This window comes from Drosophila eugracilis, unplaced genomic scaffold, assembly GCF_018153835.1.
Source record: "Drosophila eugracilis isolate 14026-0451.02 unplaced genomic scaffold, ASM1815383v1 contig_445, whole genome shotgun sequence".
Taxonomy (NCBI): domain Eukaryota; kingdom Metazoa; phylum Arthropoda; class Insecta; order Diptera; family Drosophilidae; genus Drosophila; species Drosophila eugracilis.
In genome coordinates, this window is record NW_024573311.1 from 1,770,824 (window position 1) to 1,791,922 (window position 21,099).

Genomic DNA, 21,099 nt, shown 5'->3' on the forward strand with positions numbered 1-21,099 from the left:
GCCAATTTACTTAGCTATTCGAGGAATTTTCATTTTCATTTCATCACAAGCTTTTGAAGTTCAGATTCTTTCGGAACGCGTTTAAGGCTTTGTTCCTTCGAAAGAAATAAATTTCATTTTAAGGGGGTTTCCGCGCTGACATCGCTGTTGTTATTATTATTATTAACGACACAAAAGGAACACTTCGTCATCGTCTGTCAAAGTTGAAATTCCACCAATATATTTATATGCTTTTTTTCCTTCCAATATATTTCCACCATGTATGCTGTCGGCGGGATTCAGGACTCGAGTCCTGTTTGCATTGCAAATTATATGGCAGACTTCGATGTGGAGTCGACCAGAGAAAAAATCCTCATCCTCTGCCCAGTCAAAGTAAAAGCAAATTGATTTAAGTTGCGGGAAATGAGTGGAAATGTTGAAAGGCTGCGAGAAATATATATTTGTTTGAGTAGTCGTATATATTTTTCTCTAATAAATATTAAAGAGAGGTAAGTTCCCACTTTTAATTGTCTTTAAATAATTTAATTAAAATTTATATTATATATTTTTCTTATTTAAGTTAAATATTATTTTTAGTTCATCAAATTTGACATAAGAAGTCAAATTATTTCTTATATTTTTCACATTTTTCGTAAACTTCAACTTATAAAACTTTGATATTTGATATCCTCTACCCTTGTCTTCAAGTAAATCTTAAAAATGTAAATTCTTTTTGAAAAGCTGATATAAGTAAGCATATAGAACCCCAGTAAGAGTCAGATACGTAAGCTCTGAAATGGTTTTTAATACCCAACCGGAATCTTTTAATGCCCTTACCCACTAAAGAGTGAGGACAACCACCGCACTTAAGTACAACATCCAGAGGAGAAGCACAATCCGTTTGGTTGCACATGCCAGCTGCCGAGTGGATGCAGGAATAAAGAATATATTGAAAAGCGAAATATATCTTAAAGAACAATACGCAAATTAATCACCACCCACACGAGAAACGTGTGCCTTGTGATCTGACATTCGTTAGCTGTTTTCTCCGCAAAAATGCGACAGTCCGAGGCATTTAGCATTAACATAAATTTTATTGCGTATACGCAGCGTTGCAGTGGCATCAGCTCAAGAAGACGACTTCGTTTTTTTCTTTGGGGGATCGAAAATGTTGGTGAAAATGTGCCACTGCCGCTAACGATTTTAATATTTATTATTTGGCCAGCGTTGACGTTGTCCGAGGGGGAACATCTTTTTTTTTGCTTTTGGCCATTTCTACGGAAAATCTCGGAGGGGGTCATAACGGAAAGTGGAAGGCGGTGGCAGCTGTCGGGAGTCGCTTTCAGTTGGCCACTCACGGCGCCTGGCACAATGACAAATTACGAGTTGAAAGTTGAGTGAACTTTGGCGCGACAGTGTCCACTGTTCTCCCTCTTAATTTGGCTATTTGTAGAGCAAAAAAGAGGCATTAACATTTGGGAAAAAGTTGGTTTTGATTTTTAAACTTAAAATTTAGAGAATTATTATTCTTTCATTTAATTTCCAAGTCAAAATTTTTTTTATTGGTAAATAATACGCAAACTTTTATTTCCTTATAATTTTACAAATAATTATGATTTCCCATTTTTAAATAACAAAGTTTCTTTTCTTTATAGAAAGAGTGTCAAATAGTCGGGGTTTTTGGTAAATATTATAGCCATTTTCTTAATGTTATACCTAGTTCTTTGGTCATAGTCTCCATCCTATTTGCTCTTCCCTCAGACAGCTGTCAGTGGTTCAATCTTTGACTCAGCCGGTCGAGGCCTTTGAAATTGATGAGGCTTTTGTTGCTGCCTTTCGGCAAATGAGGCGCAGATAAGCGTCAACTTTGACGCCCTCTTGAGCATATTTTTTCCAGTCGGTCTCATTCATTCTTAGCTTGGGATTCGGTTTCGATTTTCCTTTCAGAACTCTTGTTTTTTGTACATCATCGAAACTGTTGCTTCCACTTTGACACAAGCAAATGGGAAAAAGTTTTAGGCGTTCTTTAGGTTTTTTTTCTTGTCTCTCTGACTTGCCTCATTTGAACCCGACGAACCTTGGTCCATTCCCTTTTACTTTTTTTTATGTATATATATTTTCTTTTAACATTCATTTTTGAATTTGTTTCCCTTTTATTTTTTGTTGTTGTATTTTAAGCAGTTGTCTGTGCGTGACATATTTGTGTGAGCACATTTGACTCTTCACTTTTCCCCTTTTGGGGGTAACCATTTGTTAGCCTGAATGCTTGACTCGGATTTGTCTGGCTCTCTATTTTTCACAGTTAGTGTATAAAAACTTGCCTATTGAGGATAGGTAGAGGGTTCTTAAGGTCTATCAATCGAAGGAGTTGATGAGGTTGGCTTGCAAATGAATCCTTTTGACTGCCATGCAAATGAGGAACAAGATTGGAGGGTGTTGAATAATTTGTAATCTAATCTATCAAAATAATAGCTTTATATTAGAGCTTTCACTTAAAACAAACGCACTCTTTGACACTTTAAAATATAATTTTCATATTATTAGACTCCAAAAGAGTACGTAAACTTCGGTTGGAAGGAAAATTCTTCTAGTCTATAGGCTCTTTATACAACAGACAGAGAAAGAAGCACATTGAACGGGAAAGGGTGGGAAATACAGAATACTGGATGGAGGGACAAAATCATCACTCATCGCTGCTTGCACTGATTCCGCAGCTGCTGCTGCTGCTGATGCCGCTGTTGTAGCATCCGAGAAAATCCCCCAATGAATAGCAAGTTGCAAACTGCATTTGAATTGCAAACCCAAGTCCCCTTAACCCCCTGCCAAGCAGCAACTACCCACATTAGTTTAGCATATGTTTTACATAACTGAGAGTCGGAACTGGGAGGCTGGGACCACGACTGTTCCCCAAAGCTGAACTGAATCCTCGGCTTATGCTCCACTTCTATCTGTCTGAACTTTCCTTTTTTTTTTTCTTTTTTCCTTTTTTGCTATTTCATTTTCATTATTTTTTGTTTCACCGTGTTTTGGTACACTGAAAAGTATTATTGGATCTGATATAATATCTGATATAATATATTCTAGAGGTAGATAAAATATTTCGAATCTTTAGCAAGTTTTTATTTACTTGCCATGAATAACATTCATTTTAACCACATAATCTTTCTGTGTTGAATATTTTCCTCAGTGCAGCTGGGCACTTCCTGTTTGTCCTATCGCTAATCTACACTACATCTCTCGGCTTGGAATTCTAGTTTCGTTGCTGCTTCAGCGGAAATCAAAGATTGAGCGTTTCGGTGGTCCACAAAATGTACGCAGCTGAGCAACAAAATTTATTGAAATGGCAAAAGGAAGACCTTGATCTTTAGATTATCACATCAATAAATGGTTTTCGTTTTTAATTCTTTTTTTTTTTTTTTTTTGGTTTTTGTGTCGCAGTCGTTTTGCCGCTGTTCTTTTATTTTTATTTGGCGGCATCTTCAGCATCTCGTCTTTAACCTCTTGTTGTTCTTGTTCTTTGACGTGAAAGAAGCGAAAACGAAACCAAAACTGAAATCAAAAAATGAAACGGAAACTGGTGGAACCAGTCGAACAGCAGATCATGATGATGATGATGAAAAAAGCGACATAAAGCCAAACCCACCGAACTGACCAGGCCAAAAGAACTTCTTCGGCTAATTAAGAGTTTTGGTTAGCGCCAGTTAACTTGTATTCTTCGGATCTGGAAATCCAAAATCTCGTGCCATTAATTTAAATGCAACTCTATTAAGGCGAGTCGCTGTGCTGCATGAAGTCACATCGCAACTTTAAGATTGCTTCTCGCGAAACGTATTCCACAAATGACGCTTACGTGATTACATAAAGACCCATAAAAAGTGATTTGAACTTGAAATCGTTAAATGCGTCATGCAATTGAAACAAATACATGCCAACAAAAACAAAACGAACGCTTGTTAACAACAAAAAAAATGGAAAAAAGGAAAAAGAGACTAGAGAAAATCACTGAAATCTGTGGAAATAAAAACGTACTAGCCATAAAATTGTTACAATGACAACGGACAGGCAATGGCTAAAACAACGGCAACAACAGCGCAGTTTGCCAGTAGATCAAATTGAATAACTGCTTAAGCTCTCAGCAGCAGCAGCAACAGCAACAACATCAGTCAACTATATAACAAGAAGATCAACAAAAGCAGGCAAAGTCGAAAAGAGCGCATCAATTAGGCTTATAACCATGTATATACCTCTCTCTATATATAATTCTATATAGTATAACATTCGTGTTCTGGCCAATGTTGATGCTGTCACTGCAATTGCTGCTGCTGCTGTTGCTGTTGCTGTTGCTGCCGCCCTCTGTTAAATGACAATTGCTGCTGTCGTAACAGATGTTGCTGCTGCTGCTGTTTTTGCTGATATTCTCATTGCTGTTTCGGCTTTTTGCAGTTGCGAACTTTGCTATTGGTCCAAAATGATATTGTTTTTGCCATTGGCATAGGCTCTGATGTTGCTGTTGTGGCTTTTGGTGTTTCTACTTGGCGGTTGCCGTTGCAGATGCTGCTAATGTGTTGGCTTTTGGTGTTGGTTCATGTCTTGTTAGCTTGACTTTTGATACCTTGGGTGGTTTTCTGCTATTTTAATTTGTTTATTGGAGGTGCTGAAGTGGCTACTAATTTACTAGTTAAAGTTGGTTTTGTTTGGTTTTATATAATTTATATCAGGAAATTATAAAGTTTTCTTAAAGCAATTTTCATATCTACACTCCTTAAAATAGCTAATGTATACAATCTCATGAAGAAACCTCAATAAATCTGCAATATTTATGCAAATGCATATCCACTATCTTAAGAACTAAAGAATAAATAGCCACCCCAAGCATGCAAATATGAAACAAAGATGCCTTTGGAACCAACAGACCACATTACTCACCTGCTCAAGTGTGAAATGTAATTAGAAGACATGTTCTATCTGGCGATCTGATAACGAGCTTATGTCAGCTTCCATTGTGAGTCACAGATAGTGTTTCTTGGCCAAGACAAATCCGACAGCATTGTCAAACAAGATTCCTATCTTCAGAACGTGCACTTCAAATTTGCAAACTAACCAAGCTGATTTCGCCTTGAAAATGAAAAACTCATGCGATTTATGTCTTTTGTCGACATTCATTTATAAATTCTCGAAAATTTATTTGCAAGGACCTAAGAAACGAACTAAAAAGCCTCACAGCAATTCAATTTCGCTTTCAATGGCAAACAAATGAAATGTCACTGAGGGTTAAGTCAGTCGAGGAAGCCGCTTAGAGCCAAAAACAAATTAGCAGCAAAATATGGCCAGGCGGCAAGATGCAAATGCAAATTCAAATTCGAAAATTGGATTGTCCGGGCTTTCTGGTCTGGCTGGCCGGGGGCCTAACAGTTATAGCCGGAAGCGAAATTCTCATGTCCTGTGGACCCGAAATTCGCATGACAATGACAATTATCCGAGGCAAGTGACTATTATCCCAGCCCAAGGGGCGTAGGAGGTGAGGGGGGTGTGGTGTTGAGGACACGCCCACACAATGAGGGATAATTGTGAGTTACGCATACGCCAAGTGGGCCCCAGTATGGGTTTGATTTTATTGCCCACCGCCTGGACCCCAGAGCCAAAGCCAATTTGAGCCTGGACCGAGCAATTTGGCCAAAAAGGAAGCCAAACAGCCGAGCGGGGAAAAAAATGTGAAAATGAAAATGGGCAGAGACACACATTTCGGGAGCCTATAGAAATTTCCAAGTTTCCTTTTTTTTTTTTTTTTTAAGAAGAAGGAGGAATCCCCTTCGGTAAATTGAATTGAAGCGTCGACAGAATGGGCAAGGCAATTCAATATCAGGAGGCTGTCTGCTCTCCATATGTGTCTTTCTGGGTACACAGTGGAAAAAAATTTATAGGGTTAATACTTTTAAAATACTAGAAAAAACCTTATAATGAAATATATTTAAACAGAATTTATTTCTAACTAAAATATTACAAAATCTTTTACAAAATTTAAAAGTCTTATTCTTATTTCTTTCAGTGCTAATATCTATATATGCACTTGTGTTTCGGGAACAAGGACACGGGAATCATCACGAATCGTTCCCTTGAAGGACCGCAGTCCAATCAGTCCAGTGAAACTGTCGTTGGTAATTGATTTTGGTTTGGGCCAGCCCAAGCTAATTAAGTTATACGATTTCCTCTCACACAGCTCCTCCAGTCATTGATTATATTGTAATAATTAGCGATAGTTATGCAATTACTCCATGCTGTCATTGTCAACCTAATCAATGGTCCCAAACACGATTGATGGGTGCATTGTAACGACCAGGTCTATTTTTTAGATGGTATTTCAACAGGTACCACTCGAAGCAGAAGGCCTCCGTCTTGAGGAAGTCAAGTTTTTCAATGGGAAATGCAATCGATTCTAGGTAAAAGAGACCTTTGTTTAAGTGGTCCACCAAAGGAGTTCGGGTTCGGGTTAGCAAGCGTAATTTAACTATGAATTTAGTATTCAAGATTTCAAATTAAATTGTTAATTACACATTTTACTCACCATTATTTAGCTTGGTCATCGCATTATAAGTGCAGGAATAGGTAATAAGAATATGTGTGTAGTCCGTAAACAGGATATTGGTATCAAAATATGCTGTAAAAGAGATTTTCAGGGGAGTGGTTAAAGATTCTTAGAAGATACTCACGAGTATTTTGAACATTGTAAGAGGCACAGCGACGCTGAAAAACGGGCATGTCCAGAGGGGTTGTGGCATAGGCAAACCAGACTCCCAATAACTTAAATTTAATACTTATTTAAAAGCTTTTAAAGTTTTAACTAAATATCTTACTTTTATTTTGTTTACATTTTTCAAGGTCTTAACAACGGGGCACTTTTTCACTTCAAATGAAGTCAGCAAAGGCTTCACCCCGCTCCTTTGCATCAGACGATATTTGATTCCATTCGAAGAACTCACTAGAAAAGTCAGTAAAAAGCTAAAGTAGAACAACTGCATTAGTTCGGAGTAAATATTGTTGTTTTCCAATATTTTAGCAATGGCTTTTAAATTTTTCGATTGCTAATGAATTCGTTGCGGCTTTTTAAAGCGTCTGCTTGATTTTTACATTGTTGTCAAAGTTTACGTGCCGCATTCTGTAAAAGTTTTGGTTTTATTTGTTATTGCATTTATTTAACTTTTGTTGAGTGTTGTTGTTATATTGCAAAAGAATTGCATAACGAATGGCGGCAGAATGATTGTTGTACTCGTACATATTCCATCACGGAAACGTGCAGCGGAATCGGAAACGGGGCACGGACATTCGCAATTACGCTCCGCCGTTGTCTGTCGATGTATTAACTTGGTCCATGGAATTTCACTTCCAACGATTTGCATCTGCATCTGCATCGCTTGCTGCTGATGTGATTATGTCATCGCCATTTCGCCATTTGGTTCACTGATTCGACAAGGTTCCAACGTGTCTTCGTCCCAAGTTGTAAATAATTGTTTTAGTCGCCAGAATGATTCCATCTCTATCTGGGTTTACCATTTGGGCAGTGCTACTGATGCTGCTCCTGATGGAACTGGTTGAGGTGTGGTCCCACTGCTGCCATTGTCCTTCTACCAGGTGCAATATACCCCAATGGCCGTGCTGCGATAAGAACTCCAAGTGGTATCATTCATTTTTTGGCTAAACTGTGGGAGTATATAATAATGTTTTTTGTAAATTAAAAGTATGAAAAATAATATTAGGAGTTGCTGTAGATGTGTGTTTTACTTTATATGAATTACATTTCTGTGTTATTTTGCTAAACATTTGATTCCATTAAGCTATTTCCCTTATCCAATGTCAGAATTTTCATAATTTCCCAATCCCTTTAACTCCCTTTAACTTTCCTAGCGGCAAAGTGTTTGCTTTCAAGCATGGATGCTCTACTTTTAAGGGCATTAAACAGCATAATTTATTTATTTTCAATTAAAATCTGTTCAGACTCGCCGCCTCTTGCTGTGGAATTCACTGCTTATGGGGAGGAGCTTTTATTTTTGGTCAATTTTGCGCAACAATTATGTAAGCCCACGAACTTTGGCCCCGGTTTTCCCCCCCTCCAAAAAGCCACCCGTTACCCTCCCTCCCGCTGGCCAACAACTTGACTGCTCGACAACGTCAAATGATTTATTCAATTTGTGCTATGAAGCGTAAACTTTTTGTTTGCTCGTTGGCTGCGGAAGTTCACTGTGTGAATCAATCGCGGGAGTCATGGATCCTCCTCTACTCCTCCGCCACCGGGAAAACTGCAATTTAAATAGTTCTTCCTCATGACAATAGCCTGGGCCAGGAGATCAAAAGGGTTTTGAATATTTAACTTGATGTTGTGTTCAGTTTTGTGGTTAATAAAGATAGAAAATATAGAAATTTTTCCTATTTTTGGCCATTCATTTATAATTACAACCGTTTGTGCTTATTCTGCCATGTAAAATGTTCCACATTATTGCACTTTGCTACTTGATTTGTTTACGACTGGTAAACTCCTCCGGATCCTTTTATTTTACGACAGGTTGGGCCGAGAAAAAAGTTTTCTTTTTACAGCGTTATTAAGTTAATTACTTTTGCCGTCGGAAAGGGTGCTTATGAAATGTCGGCCTGCAGACTAATAATTAATAAGCATTTAGTTGGACACACCTCGAGGCGCTCTCCAATGATGTTGTCAAAAAGCGTGAGCTGTTAAAAAGTATATTTCATATTTGATTTTTATGATGCATTTCGCACGCCCCTCAATTGAAGGGCGAACGTGCCTGCCACTCGATGATTTCACCAGCCTTCAATAACAGAGCACGACGAAGAGAGTTGAGTATGAGTTGGGAGAAGAGAAAACTTCCACGATGTGAGAAAGTGAAACCATAATTGCTAAGGAGCCGGCAATTGCTTGAGTTATGGTTGTGGATCTTTATTGGGATCCACTGTGCTGATTTGATGATAAGATAAGTTTGGGAGATTAAACAGATTGAGATTGAAGGGTTGAGAAAATTGCATTATAGATGGGAGATGAGCAAGATATTGCTAAATTGAGTTAGCAAAGAAGTATGGTTAATGAATTCGACTATAGGAGAGATTAAAACGTTTATAAACTTTAAAACTTAAAAAACTAAAATTTAATCTAAGATAAAGCTGTACCTAACAAACCCTTTAGCATAATCTTCCTTCTGATCCTTAAACTTTGAAATATTCCTTTTCCATAAACTTCTCAGAGAGAAACAGCAACTGTGCCCGGCAGACATGCGTCAGTCTGTCAAAGTATCGCAAAATGTGTTGCTCGTATAAATTTCATTTATGCCAGTTAAATTAATTACTGTCAACACATGCGAAGCGGCAGCTCCTCAGCTACCACCACTAGCACAACCACCAACATCGCCGAGAAGAGCCAGAGTAAAAACAATTGCCAATCAGGCACAGAAACTAAAGCAGGCCAAGCGTCCAACCAAAAGTCCAAAAACAACGCAGGAAACTTGGACGGAGAGTGCTGCGAGCGTCGAGCGTGTTGCGAACATAAACACAAAGTCATAAAGTTTTTACACAAAAACATTTAATTTTATTGCATTTTTGGGCAGCAGCCAGACCCCCAGACCTCCAAGCCCCCCGAATCCGAATCCGAAACCAGACGACGTTGTGAACAATGCACCAACCAAAAAATCGGGGTGGAGGCCAAAGCAGGCGATGGCAGTGGGCGTTGGGCGGTGGGTGGGTGTGCTCCGATGGGCGAGCATGGTCTGCTGGCCAGGCCAACTTAATTTGCCGCAAATCGAGCAAAACTGCAGCAAACAGAAGCGCTCGGGAGAAGCGGACCGAATATCGCACACAATTTTCGTCAGGACAGGCATGTTATTTTAAAAACTACACAAAATAAGTTGGTGAAATGTGGAAATGAAAGTAGGAAATTTAGACCACAAAACCATTTGATTATGCAGCCATAGTTTAAAGGATAGAATATTGAACATGCAGGTAATATCAACTTTAAAAGGAAATTGATCGAACCTTCACTAAAAATTAAATGTTATTATTTTTTAGGGATTAAAATAAGTTGTTGCTTACTTTTAAGCAACTTTATAAAGTGAGAAGACTCTATGAAACATCTTACTTGAAGATAACAAAAATATAGTTATATTTACTAGACTTAGTAATTAATGTGTAAAGCTGCATGACTGTGTACAGTATTTCCTTCTGAGAAGAGTAAAAACCATGAGAGTTTTGCAGTTGACTAGATGGATGTGGCCGATGTTCTCACACGGCTCGTGTGGCAGGCACTGTTGACGTCAGCGGCATTTGTGGAACTCTTGGCGAAAACACAGAAACACAATGTCGACATGCATCTGCTGTTGTTTAGACAACTTCTTGTCTTGGGACTCTCAAACTGAAACGGGAAACCGAAAAATCAGTGTAGCGACCAGGCGGCACACTGAAATATGGGCCAAGCAGAGTTCTTTTCTATTCTTCTGTCTGGAGGTTTATCTTTTTTTTTTTTTGTTAACCGCGTCTTCTCAGAAAACCCCCGCCATTGCCCAAAAACCATTCACATTTTTGGCATGTGCCTAAAGTGCAGCATTAAAATAAGAATTATGCGGCAGACGGCAAACTACAGACCGCAAAATGCAAAATGCAAAATGTAAAATGCAGCACGAAAAGAGAGAAATAAAAACGTCCAGCGTGCGTATACGTAATGTGCATTAACATCAACAAGTGTGGAGGAAAATTCGCGTAGATTTGTGGGTCTTTCTGGGTGTTGGAAAATGTGTGCACGCTGCAAATTGGGAAGCGTGCCAGAAACAAAATTTTGGTCGATGTGATTTCAAAATGATTTTCAATGCAGGGCCTTCGAGTGCCGCAGAATGTTTCAAATGAAGATGATTATGCCAATGATAATCATGGCGGTAATTGCTGACCAAAGTGCTGTGTATTGTGGCTAACTCTGTCTGGTTAAAACTCACGTATAGATCGCTTATCGTTTTAGATTAGGAGGAGGGAAGAAGTGTTTTTAGCGGTTTTTTAGTTCTAGGCAACTTTCCCCTTCATGGTTTCTTTGATTTTGAAATAATCGATTTATTTTGCTCAAAGTGGCATTAAAACGTGAATTTTTCACAATATTAATGTACAGTTTTTCTTTGCCTTCCGATGAAAGGTCCTTCGAAATCCCCACCATATGTTCCTTATTTCTTCCGTTGCAGACCAACCCCTCGTGAAGGCAACTGTCAGTGTCAGTGTCGGATGAACAACAATAAAGACATTTACATATGGCGTGGGGTGTCTGCTTAGACATGAGACCTGATCCCCAACCCAAGAATTCAACGCAACACAGTCCCTCCCCCTCTTCGTGTGGCAATTCAAGGACAACCTAAACATACCAATTTACGTTGGTCGGGAGTATAGAGATTTGGACGGCGATAAAAGCATCCGGGACATGGCCCGCGACCTCTGACCCCCGCCCTCTCCTGGCCACGCCCCCTGGCCTGGCCAGGACTGAAGGCTCAAGGCTGAAGGCTCCTGGCTCCTGACGCCTGGCCTGTGCCCCATGGCATATGTCTGCGATGCTCATTAAGGGCGCACAGCGTGGCGTGGCTAATGTGACAACAACGTGGGGCAATTCCTTGGCTTTATGGAGGGGATAGGGGGAGGTCTAGTAGACAGCCCCGCGGGGATTTTCATTTGATTTTGCAGTCAGTGGCCACCATTTTTTTGTTATTTTCCTACCCGGCATTTGTCAGGGACAAGGGTATCTAGCTTATTTGAAGGAATAAAAAATAAAACAAATCGTAACTAAATAACACATCATAGAATGGTGTGTTTTATCTTATTTAGATTCTACATTTTATAGTAATAAGTTTCTTTGTATAGGAAAGTAAGTTATTTAAAACTATTTTAAAACCAAATCCACAAGTTGAATTATCAGGATTCCTTTTGTGTAAATATTAGCAAAAGAAGATTTTCTTTTTATTTGCTTAAAGCTTATCCGAAATGAAATCTTTTTAAGTCAATATGCATAATACAAGACACCAGGTATCTCAAAGTCGGAAAACATAACCAAATCCATCGCCTGGTTTTTCTCTACTCTTTTGTTGTTTTTTCCTTAGGCTTTGACGGCGATGGGGCCAAGTTATTTGTTTTAGAAAGGAGTTAGTGAGAGACGGGGGTGTACAAAAATGGGATGGATAAACAGGGGAAGGGAGTCGAAAGGCCGGTTTCGGCCTTTCAACTTTTATTCTTTACCCGACGCTTTTATTGTTCTGTTTTCACTGCGGTAGTCAGTTCTGTTGTTGCTGCTGCTGTTTTGGGTAATTCAATTTACTGCCACAATTTTCATTTGTGCAAATTTCAAATGACTCGAGGATATACACAGTATATATATATATATATATATATATATATTTAGGTTTATATATCAGAGCGTCCAGTTCTTGGGGGTTCGCCTGGGAAGCATTTCATGCACAATTTGTTTGGTCTTTTATTTTTATTTCGCCGCATTGTGAAAAATTTGCCTTGACGCTGGCTGTTTCACTTACTTGATTTTCTTTTCTTTGAATTGTTTCCGACTTTTGGGTCGAGCCAATTTTGTTTTCGGTTATGCCTAAGGGTTTTTCTTGTGATTTTCAATTCTAATCAATTCTTAAAATACCTTCATTGTTTCCCCCATGGGGTAACTGATTTTTATGAATATATTTTTAGAGCTCAAACAAAAAGGTTAAAAATATTCTTAATATATTTGCATACCTTACTGATTCTTGGACTTTTGTAAAATAGCTTTAGTTAGCTTAATCTGTGCTTCTAGAGCTAATCTGTAAATGTTAAATAGAAGGTAAGAGACTGCAAAGACTGTGAGCGAGTTCAAGAGAAGCCTCGCGGAGTGTCTCTCTCTTTGGGTAACACCTCTCTTTGGTTCTCCGTTTAACAGAGACGTGATGCTGCATTTGGCTTTGGGTCTCTTTGCGTCTGTTAAGCCAGTGGAATATTAGACAAACTACCGCACTAATACCAAAAGAAAGCCATTAAGATTAAGCCATGTCAGCTTTATTTTTAGTTTCTACTAACTATAGTTACACAAATTTCCTTAATATTTTACTGTAAACTTAATGATTTCATGACCACTTAGCGTGCTGATTATGTTAGATGATAACAGCTTTGAGATATGATTTGGTTCTATTTTTATAGGATGGTCTTGATAAGGGCTATTTTTAAATTTAAATATGGGAATTTTAAGATTTGATTAGCTGTTTTTAAAAAGTTTAAATATTAATCAGATTATTCTCAGGTGATTGTGAGAGATTTATTTTATTAAGTCTTATGAAATTTCTTCATATATTTCAACATATTTTTATTGATAAGCTAAGCACTTTTGATATTTTAAAGATCACTCATGCTTAAGACGTACATTATATTAATAATAGCTTTTTTTAAATAAATTTAGTTATGCTTTAAAGAGTATAAAACATTTACGAATAATAAATAATATTTTAAAAAAGGCCTATTGTTCATTGGAGAATCTCTTAGGTTACGAAAATGATTTAAAGTAACATTCTCTTAAGCTAAAAACTACCCTTAGAACTCTTTCGCCGTTATCCTCGACTGTTATTACTTAGACCATCGAACTGTTAAGGTTATTGGCCGCTGTTAGTGACTCTACCTTCACTCTGCATCCTTGGCGTCCTATCCTGACAGCTCAGCAGTTCAGTGCAAATGGTGTAGAAAATTTTAATACTCCCCAGAGAAGCATTCGGTGCTTTGGCTGTCTGAGTTGGGCTCCTTGGGCGAAACGTGTCCAAGCGAAAGCCGTTTTCCATGAACGATTGAAGGCGGCCAACAATCCGTGAATGACATTGTTGCATCAATCATGACATGCCAATATTGACCTATCAATTCCTTTGAGTTTGGTCTCTGAATAAGCCTTTGATTAATGGCAAGACCAATGACAAGGGTTAAACTGAAAAGTTGTGAAATTAACTAAAACAAATGATCCTGTGATTGCATTTTATGGGCCAGGACCAGAGCGTTGAATTCATTAATAGTGTTTGCAGTTGAATTCCTAGACGACATTTTTTGTCCTTTGTCTTCGTGCAAACAAATGGCCAACGCAGCATTTTTGGCAGCCATTCAAAATGGCCAGCAATTATTTGATATTTGATTTCAGCCCCCTTTTGATTCTCCATCGCTTCTATCAACGCTTCGTATACGTAATGGATGTAACAACATTTTAGTCGAAACCCCAAACACGCCTTGACAATTTCCTTTCTCAATTCAACCGAATTCCCAACAATTTTTCAATGCCATCGCAATAGATATATGTAACAATGTGTGTGAAAAAGTACTCGTGCCGTTGGAAAGTATTATTTGTTGCTCTGACCATAGCGAAAAGTGATTTACTATTTCTATTCGCCTGTGTCTGAGTCTCTGTTGCTATTCTGTCGATAAAAGCAATCAAAGGTTGATTTATTGTCCTCACTATTTCTTGACAGCCACGGGGCAAATTTTTGGTAGAATTTGTCGACAGAATACGAAGGATGGTTACAAAGTACCTAAGGAAAAGGAAAAGAATGCATTTTACAAGAAATATCTAGGATTTCAGTGGCTATAACATGGTGCATGTGTAATTTATGCAAGGGATTTCAAGAAACTAAAAGCTTTATGAAGTGATATTCAAACAGAGAGAAATTTTCCACAGAAAAAATAGTTGATTTCAATGTGAAAAAATAAATAAATAAAATAATATATAATTTTTTTACAGGCAGCACTTAAAATATTTGGCAGAACCATTATATATTTTGTTTGAAATATTTTCTCTCCAAGCACTTGGTAGTAACCGGAACAGCAAAATATTTGATTTCCTCTTGAAAATACCAACGTTATCCCTTCTTCTTTTTTTTTTGTGATTTTTCCATTTTACATTGTTGGGGTTTCCAGCCGCCGCCTGAGTTATTTTCTCGTTTACAGTTAACCGGTCGCAAACGCACACACACACACACACTCACTTTAACATGCAACAATTGCCCCCGCCGAATGCCGCCGGTCAACAAAAACAACAAGAGCCGCAACAGGAGCACCACAAAGCCTTATTGATTTTTGACTTGAATGCGGTTTATAAAATGGTTTTATACCCTTTTAGAGGGTCGATTATTTATTTGGATTAAAACATTGTTTAGGTTTTTAATAAACTAAATTATAGTTAATGATATATTAATTTATAACATCCTCTTACTTCCCTAAGTCGACGATGTCTTTTCAAAGACACTTTGTGCTTAATTATCGTATCGAGAATGAATATTGTATAATTTTGAAATCTAGAGATTTTCTTACTTGGCCTTGGAGCTGTTTCATGAAATAAAAGGGTATTCAAATTTCGGCTTTCCTCACCTACCCAGCTTTAACCCAGCATTTTTTTGCCCAACACAATGGCAGTGACAGGATCAGACAGCAGAGTTGGGGACTGCATTGAAGCCGTTTTGCCAGGACATTTAGAAAAATACATATTTATGTTCTTGTGGGTCTCCGTGTTTGCTGCTTTAAATGGCCTGGAAAATCAGTTTGAGTGGCAGGCGCAATTTAGTTAGAGTTGCCGAGCTTCAGCCAAAAAAGAAAAGCCCAACTTAACTTTTGCATGGCACTCGAGAGGCAAACTGCTTGAAAGGCATTCATATTAACAATCGACACGTCGCTCGGTGGGTTAAGGGGCACAACGCAGGGAGGTCATGACGGAGGAGAGTTAAGGCAAAGTTGAAATGCACAATTTACTGGAGACAGCCAGAAATGGAATTGGGCAGAAACTGGAGGAGGATTAAGGACGAACGAGATCCGGCAGAAGGCAGCAACAAAAGGCGCCTAACAAGCAAGGGGCAACAAACATGATAAAGTAAAACAAAATGAGCAACACTTGACGGTGTCAAAAGGAAAATAAGAGAGTTAAAAAAAAGCTTAACTAAGTTTTGTGTATATGTTTTAATTTAACGACAAAGATATACTCTTTGGGAACATATTTGTATTTAATGATTTGAGAATAACTTTCTGCTACTTTCTGGGCATTAAGAAATTCATTCTCTTTAACAAAATTATCATAACATTTTTAAAGCATTAATCAGTTGCATATTTTTTTACATTCATGACTGTTTTTAATAAGCAATGAATAATATAATGTTGGGATTACAAGGATTACACATACTTACAGTGGAATTTACCCACAAATTAGTACATAAGTCATTAGTAAAGGAGGTATTGTCCCATAAATCATAAAATAATCCTGTACAGGCACCTCTAAAGCATTTATAATGCTGATTAATGCACAATTAGAAGGGATAATATTTTATCGTAACCAATAAATTAATAATGAGAAAGTCATAAAAGCTTTCATATGGTCCTCTAATCAGCACACACTTGTTGTAGACAATAATAACAAATGACATTAATAAGATATAAATTCTTTTTTGTTAACCATCAAATAATAATATTTGCAAATTTCTTTTAAGACTTACAACCCACCTATCACTCGCTTAGATCTAAATGCCCCATTTTCCGTCAGGGTATAACCAAATTCCGTCGCAAAAAGGTGTTACTATCTTCCGTGAGAGACTGATGCAGGCGCCATTCTTTTGGCCCAAGTCTACGTTTCTATGTGTGGAAAAGTGCGAGTTTTTCCCGTGTTTTTGTGTGAGGGCGAGTGCTACTGTCTGTTTGTGTTAATGACAAGTGTTTTCGTGTTGTATATATGCTCCTCTTCCTTTTTTTCGTATGCGTCGCGTAATGACAAGGAGGATGTCGATGAGTATAATGACAACATCAATGCTGATGGCGATGGGAGTGGGCATGCGGGTGGAGATGGGAATGATGGCGCAATGGGGATGGGCATGCCACAGGAGCCAGCAGAAGCTTAAAGTGCTTGTTAGGATTTTTTTGTCGCCATTTGCCTACCTCAAAGAGAACGGGGGTGTGTTGGTACTTTGAAAAGTGTTGGTAAAATAATGTAGGGTATTATTTGATAGATAAAGATGCAAAGTCTTCAGGGTTATAGAACCTCATAACACTTTTTATAAATATGCTTTCCATTTGAAGCAGTTAAAAGAGAGTATCACTCTTACAGTTAGGCAACAAAAATTCTACAAAGTATCCCCTAGTCGGGCATCCAGGTTACCTTTTTTTCATTTTGTTATCCCATTGATGACGATGATGATGATGATGATGTCGATGAGGCTGTCAATGCGGAATTGAGCTGCGACATAAACACGTTGTCAAATCGAACGCGTGAGTGCTCACGTGCTCGCCGAGCAGAACGGCTAAGGGTATGGGCGACTCTGCATAAATGTGGAGGCAGTTCACCTCGGTTAGCACGTGCTGTCCGGGTTCTTTGTCAATAGATTGGTATACAATCCACTTCCTGGTGGCGCTAACCTGCCTGATGAAAATCTTCCATTAATGTGATTTATGACAGATTTGTGCTCTTCCACTTGTAATTTATATTTATTACCCACCTTATTTTGCCTATTCACATTGTCTAGAGGTCCTCGGTGGAATCCACAGCTGTCACGCAGCCATGACAAGTTGATCCCTTGGGTTTTTTTTATACTGGGTTTTCGCTCAAATGTCATTTTTGTATTATCACTCTCGGGCAGTAATAAAATAAATCTTTGAAAAGGTTAATGGGATATGTCAGCTTTTTCTTTCCCTTAAAAATGCTTTAATTACTGAATTTTTAGTAAAGGTAAAGGGTTCTTGTTTATAATATATTAAACCTGATTTTTTAATTGAAAATTTAAAACAGAAGTTAGAAATTATCATATTCACTAAGTCGAATCATCAGAAGCCTCAACTTTCTGGCCTCCATGCCAATGGTCAGTGGATTCTCCGGTTCCTGTTCGGTGGCTGAAAAAATGTTTGCCGGCGTAAAAAGGCCGTAGGCCTCGCAAAAGCGCAAAAAGTTGAGGACCTCCTGGAACGGTGGCATAGGGCAGGATGATGTTTTGCTTGGCCATGCCGGTCAGAAGCCCCAGGATGCAACGTTTCACGTGCAGCCAGGTGTCGGCATACAGGCGGTTCCCAGACCCACCCTCTAGGGCATGGGCGATGCGGGACAGGCCGAATTCATAGTTGGATTTGGCACAGTACAGAGTGCCCACAACCAGATTGACAATGCACAGATGGTGGTATTGCTTGCCCAGATTGCCCTTCAGCTCCTCGGCCTTTTCCACCTTGCGCATCAGCTCCTCGGCCTCCTCGTTCTGGAATGTCATGATGTAGGATACGCACAGGTTGGCCAGCACCGCTGCCGAAACGGTCATGATCTGTGTGACATGAGGGATTGGGTATGAAAATTGGGAAATGGCAGAAGGTATAGTCGAATGAACCGACTATGGGATGCCCAGTGTTTTTAAGATATTTGGGGAGAGTTCCTTTAGAATTCTTCTTGAGTTCTTAAACCTGCATGCTAGGTCTTTGTGATGAATTAAGCGGAATATTTCAAATAAAAACTTTGTAACCAATATACCCTTGCTATCTTGGAATACTGGACATTAACATGGTTCATAGCTGTGGGAATGGCTTGGATGGTTTAATCTCACATCATCTGAGTGCTGTCGCACGATGGGCTCATAAAAGGCAGCCGCCTCGTTGTATTTGTCGCCCTGCATGAAGAGGACATGTCCAGCGTTCAAACGCCAAATGGAGTTCTCCGAGCAGAATTCAGCACTTGAATGGAATTCCCTTTCAGCTCCCACAAAATCATCATCCCGCCAGGAAATCCAGGCTCGAGCCATCACCACAGGTAGGTATCTGTATAAGAAAGAAGAGATTAGCCATTATTTGAGATTTTTCAAGGAGTATACTTACAGTTCCAATGCTTGTTCATAGTCCTTGAGGGCATCCCTGAGTGCCTGTTGCTCATTGGTGGCCCTAACCTCCTGAACTTTGGCGGCCAGGCTACGCAGCTTACCGGCCAGACTGGAAGCCAGAGTTCCAAGTTTCTTCTCGGCCAACTCAGCACTAGTTTGTGCTGTTATTAGGGCATCCAAGAGTTCATACAGATACTGCGAAAGATACTTGTAGGTGAGGTCCGTGTGCTCGGCCAGGATATCCGCAGCAGTTTCGTATAGTTCGTGCTTGCAGCAGATCAGCAGGATGTTGGCGAAGGTCTCCTTGGGACAGGAGGGAGCACCCAGTTCCAAAAGGAATGCCAGTTTCCTCAGACCCGCCACTGGACCCTGGACATCGGTCAAGGCCATATTGTGCAACGTGACCGGATCTAGTTCGCTTTCAGCTCGAGGTGGAAGGTCCAAGAGGGCATCCCTAGCTGCCTCCTCATTGCCATCCTGATACTCCAAGGCTGCCTTTAAGTTGAGTGCTTGAGTTATCCCCGAAATGGCCATGGTGATGGGATTGCCCACACTCCTGGCACCACCATCGGGAATATCCACTTGGGCGCCAATTCCCAACTCTGGATGATTTCGCATCCCTCTCTCCACAATCTCGGAGGTGTAATCCAGAGCTTGAGCCCTTTGTTTTCTTTGAAAATGAGCCAAAGCCACATTGTAGGCCACTAAAGGATTGAAGCCACCCACTTGAAGAGCTGCCTGGAATCGCTGCACCGCCGCCTCATGCTGATCCGCTTGGAACAAGAGGCATCCCTCGTCGTTAAGGGTATCGGCTGTGCCTCCTGCCCGCTGATTCAATAAGCCCTGTGCCCCGGCAAAGTCCTCGCTGGAGTATAGAATAGCACTCTGTAGCTGGAGGCAGTGTTCCCGGAGCTCATCCTCCTGGTCTCCAATCTGCTTGAGGACCCGCAACGCTTCAGCAAAGATTCCAGCCTGGTACAGCGACTGGGCGTAGTAGAATCTGAAATAAATCGATGAGTTTAGGATATTGTTAAGCTATATGTTTAGTTTCCTCTTAATACAAGCTTTTCCTCAACTCCTTCTGAGCTCAAAACTGTTGAGATGGGACAACATACATAATTCGATTTAATTTAAATTACAATCTACATACACTGATTAACGCACCTGTACTTGGCTTCTTTGGGCGCCAGCTGGCACAGTTGCTCATAGCAGGTGGCCGCCTCCTCGTACTTCTGGGCGTGGTAGTAGCAATGTCCCAGGGTAGATAGACCCGCCCTTGTGTTGGCCGCCTCACCAAAATTGGTTATGCACTCGATCACGTCCTCGTAGCGCTTGTCTTTGATCTGAAGTACTCCGTCCCTTAGTGTGTGTGTTTATATTTAATTTATAATTATGTTACGGTTTACCAGATTGTATATTGTCCTGGTTACATGTCCCTCGCGCAGGATTATTCCCTGATGCAACATTTTCGCTCAGCAGTTCGTCGGTAAATGAAAAATTCATTTGAAAGTCCTTTGTTATGGTCGCTCGCCGGGATTTCCATGGTAACCATTATTTGTTTTCCATGGAAGTAGCATGGCAACGCTTTTGCAGGTAACTAGCAACAGTTGGTTGTCCAACATGGGAAAATAAGGGTGGTTGAAAAAGTCAAATTATAGTTAAAGAAGGGTTAAAGCAGTTAACAATTTAAACGAGTTTGGTATTTTAAATTTGGTCCAAGGAAAAATATGCAGATATTCCGGTAGCTTAAAACTTAAACATCCTTCAAAAGTACAAACATTTAATTTTTCATATTTAATGTAATGTTTCATAACATTTAATGATTGAACTTTTCAACTGCCATAAATTTAACCAAGCAAATGATATAATGCTTAAGAAATAGAGAAGAAAATTCATTCCTCGGCCAAAAACTCTGCTATAAAAACCAATTAAGATAGAGCCAAACGGTCGCAACGAATCCATTTGAAATGTAAATGAGAAAATTGTCTAATTGAAAACTTTAGCATCTTGATGGTGAGCTCCTGCTGGCCGCTCCAGCGTCTCCTTGACTTTTTGATGGAAGACTTAAAGTGTTAACTGGAAGCTGCCAACCGGAGGCATTAATCCGTGTTGAAGCCTTTCAGGCGGCCAGTTCAAGGAGCACTTTTAATTAGGTTTCCACAAGGAGCAGCAACAGTCTCCTTGTGGAAATCCCATACTGACAACCACTAAAGCGAACGTGCGGAAATGCTAATTAGATTCTGTGTCTGTCTGAAAGTCAAGCCAACTG

General features: G+C 39.5%; 3 protein-coding genes across 3 annotated transcripts; 1 reads left to right on the forward strand and 2 right to left on the reverse strand.

Moving 5' to 3' along the window:
• Positions 1-5,991: 5,991 nt before the first annotated feature.
• On the reverse strand, positions 5,992-7,074 carry LOC108108100. Its single transcript, XM_017216005.2, has 4 exons — positions 6,831-7,074; positions 6,687-6,777; positions 6,542-6,634; positions 5,992-6,484 (listed from the first exon to the last, which is right to left on the reverse strand). The coding sequence occupies exons 1-4, from the start codon at positions 6,993-6,995 to the stop codon at positions 6,273-6,275; spliced, it is 561 nt and encodes a 186-aa protein (XP_017071494.2). The 5' UTR covers positions 6,996-7,074; the 3' UTR covers positions 5,992-6,272.
• A 389-nt stretch (positions 7,075-7,463) lies between these two features.
• On the forward strand, positions 7,464-7,785 carry LOC121530266. Its single transcript, XM_041819099.1, has one exon. The coding sequence runs from the start codon at positions 7,499-7,501 to the stop codon at positions 7,670-7,672; it is 174 nt and encodes a 57-aa protein (XP_041675033.1). The 5' UTR covers positions 7,464-7,498; the 3' UTR covers positions 7,673-7,785.
• Positions 7,786-17,752: 9,967 nt separating this feature from the next.
• LOC108108418 (tetratricopeptide repeat protein 30 homolog) lies at positions 17,753-20,461 on the reverse strand. Its single transcript, XM_017216473.2, is given in 6 exon segments — positions 17,753-17,935; positions 17,937-18,284; positions 18,561-18,771; positions 18,829-19,830; positions 19,995-20,173; positions 20,237-20,461. Coding segments are annotated over 6 exon segments (1,968 nt in total). The 5' UTR covers positions 20,297-20,461; the 3' UTR covers positions 17,753-17,767.
• Between the last annotated feature and the right edge of the window lie 638 nt (positions 20,462-21,099).